The sequence below is a fragment of the Salvia miltiorrhiza genome, chromosome 6 (genome assembly GCF_028751815.1).
Source record: "Salvia miltiorrhiza cultivar Shanhuang (shh) chromosome 6, IMPLAD_Smil_shh, whole genome shotgun sequence".
In the NCBI taxonomy this organism is placed as follows: Eukaryota; Viridiplantae; Streptophyta; class Magnoliopsida; order Lamiales; family Lamiaceae; genus Salvia; species Salvia miltiorrhiza.
Genome location: NC_080392.1, coordinates 28570964 through 28587371, shown reverse-complemented (window position 1 = coordinate 28587371; position 16408 = coordinate 28570964). Strand labels below are relative to the sequence as shown.

At 38.3% G+C, this 16408-nt stretch overlaps 1 protein-coding gene across 42 annotated transcripts; it reads left to right on the top strand.

Moving 5' to 3' along the window:
- The first annotated feature begins 485 nt into the window (after positions 1-485).
- Positions 486-12768, top strand: LOC130989010 (uncharacterized). Of its 42 annotated transcripts, none has more exons than XR_009090384.1 (10): positions 519-660; positions 767-815; positions 922-1062; positions 1345-1572; positions 7993-8032; positions 8269-8366; positions 8542-8591; positions 11625-11978; positions 12435-12481; positions 12693-12768. XR_009090384.1 is itself a non-coding variant. In XM_057912994.1 (8 exons), exons 1-7 carry the CDS (start codon positions 605-607, stop codon positions 8557-8559), a joined length of 630 nt encoding a protein of 209 aa, XP_057768977.1. In that variant the 5' UTR covers positions 486-604; the 3' UTR covers positions 8560-8591; positions 12430-12768. The 42 variants fall into 42 exon arrangements, 15 of the variants coding, with proteins under 15 accessions (XP_057768977.1, XP_057768976.1, XP_057768985.1 ...); XR_009090383.1 differs by having other exon boundaries at positions 12435-12520; XR_009090382.1 differs by having other exon boundaries at positions 12430-12481.
- The last annotated feature ends 3640 nt before the right edge of the window (positions 12769-16408 follow it).

Below are 16408 nucleotides of genomic sequence, written 5' to 3'. Positions count from 1 at the left end.
AGAAAGGGATTCCAAGAATATGCAGGTATACCTGCATATTCGAGTAGAGCTTAAATGATTTAATAGGTGCTACTCATATCAATAAGATGCATCTTCTTTTCTGGTGACCACATGAAAGAAACTCCAAGGTTGAGCGTGTTTGGCTTGGAGCAATTTCAGGATGGGTGACAAATCGGTACTACATATTTCACTCTCTTATAAATATTATTAACAACTTTTTGGTACTACATATTTCACTCTCTTATAAATATTATTAACAACTTTTTATTTAAATTCATACTAAAATAATTTTCTACATAATTTTATGGGACGAACTGAGTATAAATTTTGAATATTGATTAATTGTATTATAAACTTATTTTAAGACTCATTTCGTCCACAAAAAATAGGTCATAATTACTATTTTTGATGTCCATGAAAAATGGAATAACTATTTTTGATGTCCATGAAAAATCATCAATTATTTTATTAAAATTTGTGTCAAAAAAATATGCTCCAAACGCAGGTAGACTAGGTAGTATTATTCTGTTCGGCCAAGGGCCAACGGTAAGTACTAACGAAGACTCAATATCTATTCTCTCCGACTGTCACTAAATTGGAAGAAATGGATGCCTCTGAATCTCCTCTGTCCACCTCTCCCTCCCAGCCCCCATCTCTCAGGTACCTTCTCTCTCTATCCCCCGATTGCATTTTTATTGGTTTATCCTACTTGTTTGCTGAAGCCGAAGAATTATTCGAAATTAATTTGAAATACGTAATGTTCCAGCCCACAACGCCATTTCTACCTTGCTGTGGACAGACTCCAATTCAAGATGGTAGAAGAAGCACTTACTGCGTTTCCATTTCCTTTTTTTTTTTAAAGAATCTGAATTGAACTCTGCACAGTTTGAGTATTGTTGAGTTCTCTTATAAATGGACCAGGAAACGCTTTTGGGGCTTCTAGGCATGGCCGGTAGGCGTCCTTGTCTTCCGATGATTGTATGCTGCAGCACTCGAGACGAGCTCGACGCAGTCTGCTCCAATCTCTCTAGCCTATCGTCTTATGTTTCCGTATCCCCGCTAGTACGATATTTTTTTCTTTCTTTTTTTGGGGCGTTTACTTTTCATGATTGATTATTTTTATCCTCGTTATTAGGATTTCTCCAATCCCACCCTTTGAATGATACGTAAATCAAGCAAAATTAGCTAAAATGATAGGAATTACCAATGGTCTTGGGATATCCCAAAGTTCTAATCCATCTATACTGTTTTTATCTATGCTAATCCTCAAAAGTAAACGCCCCCTTTAGGTACCATGGTTAAGTTTGCGTTTCTTTGATGCATGATTTTGCTTTAATTTCATAGTACAGCGACCTTTCGGAAGTTGATAGAGCGGAGGTTTTGGATAAGTTTAGGCAGGCCACTATGACATGGAATAGGTTAGGAAGAGGGGAGGAAGCTGAGAGAGAGGCAGACCAGGAGCAAAAATCGCATATTGTCGTTGTTACTGATGCCTGTCTTCCGCTTCCTGGGACTGTTGAGGTGCCTCTTTGTGCTTGCATGTTGATAAACTATGGGCTTCCAACGAAGAAGGTGAGTTTCTTGCATCCATGCTTATGCCAAGTGCTTTGATTGTATTCCTGCACTGGTTGCTTCCAGTATATGGTAGCCACCTCTTTCTCTGTGAATTCTGTGTTCATAAAAGTGAAGTATGCGTTTGCTTTTTCTGACGAGCAAATATGCGTATCGAGGGATCTTATATGCCTTGAGAAAGAAAATAGGTGGCTTCTTGTCTGCACTGATTTATGAAATATCTAACTACTACGTCAGCATCTCTTGTTTATGATACACAAAGTCAAAGCAGATAGTAGGGGAAGGCCAAACAAAAACTTTACTTCTGAAAAACATGGAATTAGAATTAAATATGTACGGTTATTGCTCTTTTATCATTATATAATACTCCCTCCGTCCCATGAATCTTGACACGTTTGGTTTCGGCACGGAAATTAAGGAGTTGTAGATTAGTGTTTTAAGTGTGTAGTTAATAAAGTATAAAAGTGATAAAGTAGGAGAGAGAAGGTAATAAAAGTGATAAAGTAGGAGAAAGGGGGTAATAATTATTACCTTATTTGGAAATGTGTCAAGATTCGTGGGACGGCCCAAAAAGGAATAAGTGTCAAGATTCGTGGGATGGAGGGAGTAACTTAGATATCCCCTTCAAAAAAAAAACTTAGATATCAGTATTGGGGGCATATTTGCCTATAATGAGGTAACTCTAACTAATACCACAGGTACTAGGAGAACAAGAGAATGCCGTGGTGGAAGGATTTTGTTTGATGTTTGGCTTAAGTTGGCTTCATGAGTATCGAGAGCGAAGGGAGCGATTTGCTTCTCTATCATCACTTAGTAACACGAACGAACATGCCAAGATATAATAATTTTTATGGAAAGTGTACTTACACCTGATACGAGATGCAAACTCATGTCATAGAGGCTAAAAGAACATGATTGCTCGGTAATTAGCTTGTCATGCAGCTCTTGCGTGCTATTTTAGCCTCAACTCTCACTAGCCTTACAGCTCTATGTTTTTTTTTGAACTGGTGGATGGGTAAATTGGGATTCGCTAATAGCTGTATTATTTGATACATTAGTTGAAAAAGTTTATCATTGCACCAATTTTGCGTTTTCTAGAAATTTTTAACGTTTTGTATACAATGATAAAAGTTTTACAAGTTTAATGAACTCGATCTCAGTTTCTAAACGAGCTGCAGCCTGAGATTGTTTTAAGGCTCAATTCAAGTCGAACTTGTTCTTCGGACTAGTCTCATTTTCTATCAGCAAGTGACAACGATGTTATTGTCCTTATGTTTTTGTTATGAATAGTAATTAGTATCCCACATTGGTTTAGTGTTCCTAGTTGTGATAGTTCTCTTACATATAAATATGTACTCTTATCTCCAATATAAATACACCTTCCTACTTCTTCTTCTTCAATATGTTTTATATCTTTATTCTCTACATGGTATCAGAGCATGTTAGATACCTGATATTTTTTTCTACTGTACGTATTTATGAATAGTACTGTACGTATTTATGAATAGTACTTTACGTATTTATGAATAGTTTTTTTTTTTCCCTCTATTCCTATAAGTATGCTCTGTGGTTGCAGCATTGTCTGATCTTCCACATCAGAAAATTTTTTTCTTTGTTTTCCTTCATCTCTCCGGCCGTCCTTCTCTCCGGCTGGCACTACTATTGCTGCTCGGGTCTCCCCGTCGCACATCCTCCCTCTCTAGCTTTTGTTTTCAGCCACTGTTGCTGTCTATTCTCTATATAGGGTTTCAGTTTTCTAATCCTTTTACATCATGTCTGATTCAAAATCCGCTGCCCTAGGAACCACCATAAAATTGAATGGTTCCAATTATCTTCTCTGGTCTCGTGCCTTTCTATTGTTCTTAGGCTCTCAGAAAAAGAAAACACATGTTCTAAGTGATCCAGTTGCTTCTACGGATCTCAAATATGATGCCTGGAGTGCCGACGATTGTGCTGTCATGACTTGGCTTTTGAATAGTCTTGAAGACTCTGTTAGTAAGAATATCATGTTCTTAGAAACTGCTAAGGACATGTGGGATACATTACGGCAGATGTATTCCAATGACAAGAACGTATCCCGTGTCTTCGAGTTATATGAGAAACTTTTCTCTCATACTCAGTCTGGCCAATCAGTTAATGACTATTTCTCTACACTCAAAGGACTTGCTGATGAAATTCTTGTTTATCATCCACTATCCTGTTCTGTCACTCAGCGGGCCACACAGTGGGAAGAGTTCATGGTTGCCAAATTCTTATCAGGTTTGGATGCTGATCTCCGACCAGTTCGTGACAGCCTGTTATCAAGTGATAATGTTCCATCATTATCCAATGCCTTATCTCGTGTGTTGCGGGTTTCCACTGGTCGTACCGATGATGCTACTTCACCTAATTCTTCTGCCATGGCTGCTCGCGGTCAGAATTCTCATGTTAGTGCCTCTTTTTCGCCCTCCAGCCAGGCTATTCAGAATCAAAATTATGCTCACGGTCAAAGTTCTTACGGTGGTCGTGGTCGTGGCCGTAGTGGTGAACGAGGTCGTGGCCGAGGTCGCGGTTCTGATCGTTATTGTGAGTATTGCCACCGAACCAATCACACTTCTGAAAATTGTTGGAAAACCTTTGGCAAACCAGGTCGGGCTCATACAGTTGTTCCTGATCCTCAGTCTTCCTCCAGTGATGACACGGTCTCTCTCTCACGGGCTCAATACGACAAACTGATCCAATCCATCAATTTGTCATCTGGTACTGCTCCATCTACTAGTGCAGCCTCTCCTATAGTTGCTTCCGCAGGTGCGTTTGCAGTGTCTCATGGTAAGTCTTGGTTGGTAGATTCTGGTGCCTCTGTCCATATTACTGGTACTAAATCTCTTTTGACATCTTTTACTCATTCATCCTTACCTTCTGTCCGTGTCGCTGATGGCACCTATTCTTCGGTGACGGGGAGTGGTGTTGTCCGTCCTACTCCTCAATTAACTCTTAACAATGTCATGTTTGCTTCTAAATTTCCCGTTAGCTTATTATCGGTTAGTCAACTTACCAAAACTCACAATTGCTCTGTCACTTTTTTTCCTACCTTTGTTACCTTTCAGGACCTGCAGACGAAGAAGACGATTGGTGGAGGACATGAGCGTGACGGGGTTTACTACTTGGATTCTGGTATTCCTGCACCTTCGCGTGCTCTCTCTGCCACCGTGACTCCATATCAGTGGCATTGTCGCCTTGGTCATCCGTCGCCGTCTAGTCTTCGCAGTTTAATTCCTACTTCGTCTGTTGAATTTCAATGTGAGTCTTGTGAGTTGGGCAAGCACCATCGCACATCTTTTCCTTCTAGAATTGATAAACGTAGTTCTTTTGCTTTTGAGCTTGTTCATTGTGATGTTTGGGGTCAGAGTCGAGTTGAGTCTAGAGGGGGGTTTCAGATATTTTATGGTCTTGGTTGATGATTATTCGCGTATGACATGGGTGTATTTGCTCAAACAGAGAACTGGAGTCCCTGCTATACTAAACTCTTTTTATCATGAAATAAAAACTCAATATTCTGTCGATTTGCGTATTCTTCGCACTGATAATGCTCTTGAATTCACTCAAAAATCTATTTCATCTTTTTGTGATTCTCGTGGCATAATTCATCAAACTTCCTGCTCACATACTTCCCAACAAAATGGAGTTGCAGAACGAAAACACCGTCATATTTTGGATGTTGCTCGTACTCTTATGTCTCATATGCGGGTTCCTAAGTGGTTATGGGGTGATGCTGTTCTTACGGCATGTTTTCTCATTAATAGAATGCCTTCTAGTGTGCTTCATGGAGATATTCCTTTTTCGTATCTTCATCCTGACAAACCTCTTTACCCTGTCCCTCCTCGCATTTTTGGGTGTGTTTGTTTTGTTCATGATCTAAGTCCTGGGTTAGATAAGTTATCTCCTCGTTCTATTAAGTGTGTTTTTCTCGGGTATTCTAGAACACAGAAAGGGTATAGATGTCTTGACCCTCTTACCAAACGTCACTATGTCTGTGCCGATGTCACCTTCTTTGAATCTCTTCCATTTTTTCCTCATACTAGCACTACTTCTCAAAATAAGTTACACTCTGCTCCTTTGCCTATACCGGCGATAGTTTCTCCTCCTACTCAACCCTTACAAGTGTATACCCGTCGTCCTCGTCCCGCACCAGTTCCAGAGACTGTTGCTGAACCGGCCTCATGTTCTCCACCCGAGTTATCTTCTTCTGCAGATTCTGAGGATGACCAACCTGCTAACACAGATGACTTACCTATCGCTATACGCAAAGGTAAACGTACTTGTACCACTCGCCATCCAATGTCTAACTATGTCTCTTTTGCCTGTTTGAGTCTTTCTTTTCGGTCTTTTGCTCTTTCCCTTTTCTCTACAGTTATTCCAACTTCTTACCTTGAGGCACTCAAACATCCGCATTGGAAGGCTGCTATGGATGAGGAGATGTGTGCCCTTTTATCTCGTGGCACTTGGGTTCTAGCAACTGCTCCTGTTTCTGCTATTATTGTTTCTTGTCGTTGGGTGTTCACTATCAAGTTTCTTGCTGATGGTACCATTGATCGGTACAAAGCCCGCCTTGTAGCAAAAGGTTTTACACAGACTTATGGTGTGGATTACTTTGAGACATTCTCTCCCACCGCTCGCTTGAACTCCATTCGCATCTTGTTCTCCTTGGCTGTTAATCTTTCTTGGCCTATGTATCAGCTTGATGTGAAGAATGCTTTTCTCTATGGCGATATATCTCCAACTGTTTATATGGAGCAACCTCCCGGGTATGTTGCTCAGGGGGAGGATTCTACTAAGGTGTGTTGTCTTAAGAAGGCTATTTATGGTCTTAAGCAAAGTCCGAAGGCATGGTTTGACAAGTTTAGTAGTGTTCTCAGCAAAATTGGGTTTAAGCAATGCAAGTCTGACCACTCTGTTTTTGTGCGCCATCAAGCCTCTGGAATTGTCATTCTCGTTGTCTATGTCGATGACATCCTTATATCTGGGAGTGATGTACAAGGAATTGCTGATACAAAGACATACTTGCAAGAACAATTCGTTATTAAGGATTTGGGACGTCCCAAGTACTTCTTGGGAATTGAAATTGCTCACAGCAAGTATGGAATTTCTCTGTCTCAGCAGAAGTATGCTACTGATTTACTTAAAGAAACCGGGTTGTTGGGAACGAAGCCGGTTGATACTCCTATGGATATTGACCCGAATGTCTGGGATGAGAGTGAAGATTTCTTGGAGGACAAAGCTAAGTACAGACGTCTTGTTGGGAAACTTATCTACTTGACAGTGACACGGCCTGATATTTCTTTTGCGGTTGGTTTGGTTAGTCGTTTCTTGGATAAGCCTAAACAAGTTCATTGGGAAGCTGCTATTCGAATTCTTCGATATATCAAGAAATCTCCGGGAAAAGGATTGTTCTTTAAAAAAAATGGTCATCTAAAAATTGAAGGGTACTCTGATGCTGATTATGCTGGCTCTAAAATTGATCGGAAATCGACATCTGGATACTGTACTTACTTAGGTGGAAATTTGATAACTTGGAGGAGCAAGAAACAACAAACAGTTGCTAGATCTTCAGCCGAGGCTGAGTATAGAGCTATGGCTCATACTGCAACTGAGATGATTGGTGTGAAGAATCTGCTTGGGGAATTAGGATTCACTTTCAATGAACCGTTACCCATGCACTGTGATAACCAAGCAGCTATTTACATTGCTAACAATCCAGTTTTTCATGAACGGACTAAACATATTGAGGTTGACTGCCATTTCATTCGTGAGTGTGTATTGAACCAAACTATTTCTACTCCGTTCACTTCTTCGTCAGATCAAATTGCTGATATCTTCACTAAACCGTTGGGAGGCAAGCGTTTCTCTGAGTTGTGTATCAAGCTGGATATGATTAACATATATGCTCCAGCTTGAGGGGGAGTGTTATGAATAGTAATTAGTATCCCACATTGGTTTAGTGTTCCTAGTTGTGATAGTTCTCTTACATATAAATATGTACTCTTATCTCCAATATAAATACACCTTCCTACTTCTTCTTCTTCAATATGTTTTATATCTTTATTCTCTACAGTTTTGATTTTCTCTTTCCCTCCTTGCAAAAATTTTATGTTGGATTTCTGCAAAGAGATTAAAATATAAAAGATTGTTACTATGGCAAATGGAAACTTAGTTGCTTTTCATTGAAGACTATGAAATAGGGGACTATATTTTTGTTTGTTTGTATGTGGATAATATCTCATTACAGAGAAACAATGTGAAATCAAATGCGGTTGCTGGACCAGTATTCTTTGAAGCCTATTCTTCAATGTAATCTTGATTTACAGGCTTGTCACAAGATTTAATGTGAAACCATCTCTCTCTCTCTTTGTAACATAAAAAAGTGATTATGCTTTCTTGCAGGAGACCTATATGAGGCGCATGACAGCTTGTTTGTCAGCAGGTTGGTTTTAAATAAAGGAGTCATAACTTGGCTTGCAATAATGCTGGGCTGATTGGGGGTGACTATATGTTCTCATGTCCTTATTTTTCACTTCTGAGTCATGAAAAATGCTGGGAATATCAGTTGCATGTCTCATCCAACAAACATTTCCCCTTCCTTTCCCATTGCATCATTTTTTTGCAGTTTCATTTTATATTGAAATGATATTGGCATTGTTTTTTATCCTGAGCATAAAGATGGAATAGTTATTAGCATGGTTGTTGGAGGAGAAGTGGTGGTTCTTAAAAACCTTGAAGAGAACAGTGGCCTTGTCATAGCTGAAATGCCTATAAATGTAAGTTTCATTTCATGTAAGTTCTGGCGATATTTTCTTTGATTAGTGTCAAAATATGACTCGTCATTCTTTGCATGAGTGGCCCTCAAATTCAGTTTTAAAATGATTAATTATCACGATCCATATATTACTGTCTGCAATATCTGATAAATGACAAAGTGTTTGATATAAGCAGATCTTTGAGATGATTTGAGATATCAGCCTTCTTGGAGTTTCCGAAAAAATGTAAGGTTTAACACACATGCCTTCTCAAGAGGTCATTTTTCTTGTAGTTTAAAATGCTTTTTGGCATGTAATGTCAGGTTTGGTGGTATTCTCTTGTGTGCACCAGTTATGAGAAATGGGATGCTTGCATCTCCAGGTTTTAAATATACTTGGTTGGAGTTTGTTGTGGATTATTTGCATCATAGTTTTCCAGTTCTTTCCTAATCAACCTTCAAGAAGTAGAAACTGTTGCTGGAAAGACTGCTTGTTTGGAACATTTTCTTTCTGGGATATGTGGTAGAACTTAATGAACTACTACGCCCAACTTAGCTAACATAGGGCTAGAGGTGCAGCAGCGCAAAATTTGTCAAATAATTCAACAAGTTTTCAATTGCTCCAAATGTACAACTGACAAGGGTTCTCACCTCTCTGTCGTATCTGCTTTCTGCTGTTAAACAGCACAAGAAATAAGAAAAAGCTTTCCCAGGAGGAAGAGTTGTTTCTCCTGTCAGCTTTTGTGGTTTCACCTAGAGATTAGTCAATGCCTTCCATATACACTACAGAAGAAACAATTTTAAAAAAGGAGGGTAGGAACCAATACTAATATTGAGAATTTTGAATTTGTTGGCTGCTGGGGAGGAACCACTTCTAATATTGAGAATTTTGAAATTGTTGGCTGCTAGAATCATTAACATCTTGGTTCCAATGATGGTTGGAGTTAAGCAAAATATTTTGGTAGATAACTTCAAATAATATACATTCTCTGGATTTTGGGATCCTCTATTGGGATTAATTAGACCTTGATTAGTTGAAATTTATTGCATCAAGGACCCTCCTGAACAAGTCCATGAGTTGTTAATTTAGGGCTGTATATGAACCGAGCCGAGCCGAATACCTCCAGGCTCGGGCTCGGTTCGTGAAAATTTAGCTCGGCTCGAGTTCGGCTCGAGCTCAAATTCGAGCTTTAAAATGAACTCAAGCTCGGCTCGCCTATATAATACTAAGCTCGAGTTTGGTTCAAATTCGGCTTGTTAATTATTTGTTTATCTCAAGTTCAAGCTCGGCTCGAATTTCGAGCTCGATTTCAAATCCGAATTCAAATTTGAGCTCGATTTCAGATTCAGGCTCGAATTCGAGCTCGGTTTGAATTATTTATATATTAAGGTTTCATTAAAATAAAAAAATTATAATTGTTCATATATTTCTAAACTATTTATGAGTCATAATCTATAATTTATTTTTAACAAATACTCCCTCCGTCCCACGAATCTTGACATGTTTTCATTTTGGGTAATAATTATCACCTTCTCTCTCCTACTTTATCACTTTTATTATCTTCTGTCTCCTACTTTATCATTTTTATATTTTATTAACTACACACTTAAAACACTAATCTACAACTCCTTAATTCCCGTGCCGAATCCAAACGTGTCAAGATTCGTGGGACGGAGGGAGTACTAATTTGTCAAGTTAGTTGTAAATTATTTTTTTAATTATGAGAATTATTTTTATTATTCAGAAAATATTTAACAAATGAAATATATAAAATTTATTATTTAATGAACATATTCGCGAGCCTATTCGTGAACATATTCGTGATCCTATTCGCGAGACTATTCGTGAATAGGCTCGCAAAGGTACGAGCCGAACATGTTCGCGAGCTCCCGAGCCTAACATGTACAGGCTCGAGTTTGGCTCGATAATTTTATCGAGCTCGGATTCGGGCTCGAATTCGGCTCGTTTAGAAAAACGAACGAATTTCGAACGAGTTTATTTCGAGCCGAGCCCCGAATAGTTTGCGAATGGCTTAGTTTATTTACAGCCCTAGTTGTTATTATGATTTTGAAATCCTCAACTAGAGACCGATCAACATCTACAATCTTAATGTCAACTACATTATCAAACTCTTATGGTTTCTGGCAATAAGATTCAGTTATATAGCATCAGGCCTCTGCTATTTACTTATTTCCCAAACGTTGAATCCAAGTGGTTGCTTGGTTAGAATAAGGGAACAGGAACGGGAAAGGGAAAGATAATGATAGCAGTGGGAAACGGTTTTGTTTCCCCCAATGCGGGGGGGGGGGGGGGGGGGGGGGATTGCCCATTGTCCAAACTGAAATATCAAAACATTATGCATGCGATCATACCTTGTTACGCAGCATCTCTTTTTTATTCCTTTCACCAGCCTCTCACATCCACAACCCCTAAACTTTCTAGTACATGAACTTGAAAGTAAGGTCTCAATTGTAATTTGTAAATATATCTTGGGATTTGATAAAATATCGTTGATTCTTGTACCATATAAGCCATGGCCAATGTCAAAATACTAAGAGGTTTTTCCTGCCTTAAATGTTGGAATGCAAGCCAAAAGGCCTGGGGGTTGCACTTTTGCCGACAAAGCAAGAATCTGCAACTATATATCAAAACATTATTCATGCAATCATACTCAGCATCTCTTTGTTATTCCTTTCACCAGCCCCTGACATCCACAAACCAAGCAACCCCTAAACTTTCTAGTACGTGAACTTGAGAGTAAGGTCTCAATTGTAATTTGTAAATATATCTTGGGATTTGATAAAATATCCTTGATTCTTGTACCATATAAGCCATGGCCTATGTCAAAATACTAAGAGGTTTTTCCTGCCTTAAATTTTGGGATTGCAAGCCAAAAGGCCTGGGGGGGAGGGGGGGTTGCACTTTTGCCGGAAAAGCAAGAATCTGCAACTATATATCGTCTAGCAGTAATTGCATTAGAAGGATTGAACAGTGTCCTAGTAAATTCATTCATTCTTGGTTGTACTCTAAACTTTGTTGATCAAAATAGAGAACATTTCATGACCAACAAAGTTGGACCTTGCTAAAGTCTACATATTGTGGCTTGCATGTTGATTTCAGTTGTTGGCACTCTATATTGTGATTAGCGGCTTTCTTCTCTTGGTGCTTTCATATCAGAGGGAACCTTTTCCCCTGAGATTTCTATTTTCTAATGTCTGATACTATTTACATTGCTGCCAAACAATGGCCCTTGCTTTATATGACTTGTGCCTGTATCAGATGGAGAGATGGTAGGGGACCAGGATTTCTTTTAGAAGGGAAGTTGATTATGTGATGCTTTTACAGTGAAGCTTAGAACAGACCCACTTCGGGCCCTATTCTTTGAATGTTTGGATGTTCTTCAGCAAGAAATTAGGCCCAGCTTTAGGTCCCCACAGATGGGTGTAATATAGCTGTTATAAATTTCATGTAGGGCTCATAACTTCTATTTTTCAGCTGCTTATGGCTGTATGAATCACTCATATTTTATCCATTTAGGGTAGATAATAATTCCTCCAGCCCAGCATTATGATTGGTGGTCAGTGATTTATTAGGTGGCTTGTGTCCGAATCTCATCCACTAGAGAATCACCAGGTGCTTTAAATGATTATTCAGTAGTTGAAATTATTTTTATTTGGTTATTGAATATAGAAAAATGAGCTTGTAAAACTCCTTTTATTAAAGGAAATTATGTATGGATATGTCATTTTCTTGTATGTTAAATGGGTGATTTTGACTTGTTCCTCTTATCGAACTGTGTTTACTTGCCTCCCTTGCTTAGCCTTCGGATACTGCACAGTGCACATTACAAGCTATATGTACTGAAAATTTTCTTGGAGATCGTCGCTTAAAAACTTGAAAGCTTGAAATGTGACTTGAGAAATATGATATACACCAATCCTCATTGGAAAAATGTTGGAGCAATATACTGAAATAATTATGCCTTAAATTCAGAAGTATGGGTTCCTGATACTGCCTTATAAGTAGTTGCTTTCTGCAGTACTTTTCTCTCAACTTTAATGAACCTTTTATTTTCCATTTGCAGAGCAGATGAAAGTCTCTAAATAATATGCTGTGCAATAAGATCCCTTCTCATGGTGGGCATTTTCTTTACCCCAAATTTATGCTGTGCAATTGTACGTTAGCCTCTTTCTTCCCGAATGGTGGAAATCATATTCAATTCAATATTTCAATGACGCCCAAGTTTGTCTGTTAGAAACTTAGAATAGAATAGCATCAGATTGTCTTGCTCTGTTGATTAGCTGCGAGAATAAACATCTCATTGCTAACGCTTTCTGAGCTGCACAGAAAGACACGGCAAGATAAACGAGGTGTCCACTCTTTGGAGATCATGTCCAAATTAGTAAAGTTGGTGTCTTCTTAATTTGATGGATAAATCACACTAAAATGCTCGACCCATTTGGAGCATCGAGACCGCAGAAGAGGGGATGTGAGAAGGCAAGATCTTTTCTGGCTTAAGACAAGACCCCTGTTTACTTGTGATTATATAGCTAATCATTTTTGTATTGCTACCTTCCTTTTTGTGGGACACAAAGTGAGACATAAAATGTGGTACACAAAATCTCATTCCCTTTTTGTGGCCTACCCTCTTGCTGCACGTGCAATACCCCGCATTTTATTAATGATGTATTAGTACTAATTATTTAATGATTAGCACTAATTATGATTAAGTCTATTAACTTAAGTAGCAAACTTAAGAAAACTTACGGTACTTGAGATACAATGAGTAAATTCCACACACAAGTGCTAATGTTTTCTTGATACTCTTGAGTAGAATTATTAATAACCCGAATGGGACGAACCTCATATTGAGATTTCGAGACGATAGAAGAAATTGGTAATTGAATTATCAATTATGATGGCAAGCATTGTTTGCAAGGATATAAATAAAGGTTAGAATAGTATTTTCGATAAGATCAATTATACTATGAGTAAGGCATATATATATATATATATATATATATATATATATATAGGGGAAGGCTAAAATAAGAACGCTTCTTAAAATATAAATTAGGAACCATTTTCAGCCCTTAGATCATCAAGATCTACGGTTGATTCATCACCTTGTTGGATAAATTCATGGTCCTGAGTTCGAATCCCAAAGATTGCAAAAAATTATTTTTCGCAATTCATGCCTTTATACAGTTTATTCATGCGTGTTATACATAAAATTCATGCATTTTTGCTGGTTCGTAATTCTTAAAATAAGGGTGGTTTATTGAATAACCGTCCCCTATATATATATATATATATATATATATATATGTGTGTGTGTGTGTGTGTGTGTGTGTGTGTGTGTGCGCGCGCGCGCGCGCATATACGTGAGAATGTGAAGAAATATATATATATATATATATATATATATATATAGGGAGAGGTTCAAATAAGAACCACTAAATAAAATTAGAACGGAGAACCATTTTAAGCCATTCGATCATCAAGATCTACGGTGGATGCATCATCTTGGTGGATGAATGCAGATCCTGGGTTCGAATCCTGAAGGGAGCAAATTTTTTATTATTTTCGGATGCATTAAATTTAATAGCGAATGCATTAATTTATATAGCAGATGCATTGATTTTAATGGTTCTTATGTTCTCACGATAAATGTGGTTTTCATTATAACCGCACCCTATATATATATATATATATATATATATATATATATATATAAGGTTGGGTTCTCATAGACCCCTTCCTTTATGTAGTACATATATCCAAATTTGGACCATTAATTAAAAAAAGTGGACTGCACATATGAATGACACGTGATGTTGACACTAAAAGATTCATTTTAAAAAAAAATATGAAGAGGCAAAACAATCAATTTTTCATTTCTTGCAAGAATCATACTTGTGATAAAATAGAACACTGCATATTGCGTAACAGAACAATGCATATTATATTATATAACAGAATCATTAATTGCAAGAAAATATTTAAATAGAATTATGCATTCATGTAAACTGAACCATGCACATTGTATCAATGAACCATACATATTGTGTTAATAAACCATGCATCTCGTGTCAATGAACCATGCAACAAGCATGGTTCATTAACACAAGATGAACGGTTCATTGACACAATATACATGGTTCAATTTTATATTATGCAGTGTTCTATTTTATCATATGCATAGTTCTTGCAATTAGTCATGAATTATTTTATTTTGTTGTTGCAGGGTCCATTGACTCGAGATGCATGGTTCATTATTCATTGACATAATATGTATGATTCAGTTTACATGAATGCATGATTTAGTTTAAACATAGCAAATTTCAGGAAAAAAAGGATGCATGGTTCATTGACACGATATGCAGGGTTTATTTACACAATATGCATGATTTATTGACACAATATGCATTGTTCAGTTTTGCCAGCAAAATTCTTTTAAATTTTCTTGCACCAGTTTTGCAACATTTTTCTTCGTGTTTCCAACGAACTCCTCTGTATCCCACCGCTTCTTTCTCCGATTTTTGGCCAACTCTGGCATAAACCACCACCATAGCCTCCATATCTATCGATCCCTCGATTTTCTATCAAAATTTCATTATCCACCAGACCACCATACCATAACCACAATATATCACTGGATTATTACCTAAGAACTCGTCGGTGGTTGCCATCGCCACCATCGTCGCTGCGCATAAAACACCATCGTCTACCGCCACACTGCGGCACATCGCGCAACTCATGAGAAGAAGGATGAGGAGGAGGATGAGGAAGAAGAAGAAGAAGAAGAAGAAGAAGAAGAAGAAGAAGAAGAAGAAGAAGAAGAAGAAGAAATCACGTGAAGAATAAATAAAATCTGGCCATATTACCCTTATTATAAGATTTTTAAGTTAAAAGAATAAAAAAGTAGGGGCAAATATTAGCCCTAGGATCAAGAAGATGGATGAATGAGAACGAGTTCTATATACCACCTAAGGGAAGAGGTTCTATATGATCTCTTATAATATATATATTGTCACACCCCAATTCTTGAATGAATAAATATAATCGAGATGCAACCAATTCATAGAAATAACACAAGTGAAAAATCCTTATTGAACTAAGTACTAATGTACTCAGTGGGCAAACATTTTTTGAAATATTTCATATTTTTGTAAAGACAGTTTATCCAATCATTTAAAAACATGACTTAGAAGGTTTTAAAATAAAAGTACTTCTAAGCATGCAAAATCATTTCTTTCATTTGGCGCCATTATCACACTCTGTTTAGTTACTCGCTGTGATCCCGGACCTTTTAGCTACCGATGGATCCCTTACTCCCATGATACTTGCCCTGAAGACGTAACTCAGACAAGTTGAATTGACCTCGGGACGCTACCCATGCAATGCAAGCCTTACATGATATATGCTCCGAAATACATCCAGTCGAGGACCCTTATAACGCCTCTTACATGAATTAGTGCCGATGGAGATCAACCCACCGAAACAACTAATAAGTGTACATAATTCTCAAACAACGTGTTAGATCATAAGAGAACCTCGATCGATCCTGATGCAGTCCAGAGCAGAGCTCCAGAGGCAGCCCAGAGCCGAGCTCCAGAAGCAACACAAAGCAGAGATCCGGTGCATGTTCCCGTTGGTCCGATGACGAGAGCTAGAGCCAAGACGTTCAAGGCTAACTTAATGGCTTTGGTGGAAGAAATTTGGAAGCAAGAGCTGAGAAAGCCAATTGGAGAAGGGCCGCCAGAGCAGAGTTCAAGAGTGGTAAATCTTGTTACCTACAGAGCAGAGCATACTGGCAGAGCAGACTTAGAAAGCAGAGCAGACCTGCAAAGTAGAGCAGACCTGCAGAGCAGAGCAGAACCGCAGAGCAGGGCAGACCTGCAGAGCAGAGCAAACCTGCAGAGCAGAGTAGACTTGCCGAGTCAGAGCAGAGCTGAACTTCAGAGCTGGATCTAGTCAGAGCAGAGCTGAGCTTCAGAGCTAACTCTAGTTCAGAGCAGAGCTAATTTTCAGAGCTGGAATTTTTAGAGCTGACTTTTTCA

Coding starts and splice junctions, on each gene's coding strand:
- LOC130989010 (XM_057912994.1), top strand. CDS start 605: ATGGATGCCTCTGAATCTCCTCTGTCCACCTCTCCCTCCCAGCCCCCA. Junction 661..766: donor TCCCAGCCCCCATCTCTCAG/GTACCTTCTCTC, acceptor GTAATGTTCCAG/CCCACAACGCCATTTCTACC. Junction 1,573..7,992: donor ATGGGCTTCCAACGAAGAAG/GTGAGTTTCTTG, acceptor GCTTTCTTGCAG/GAGACCTATATGAGGCGCAT.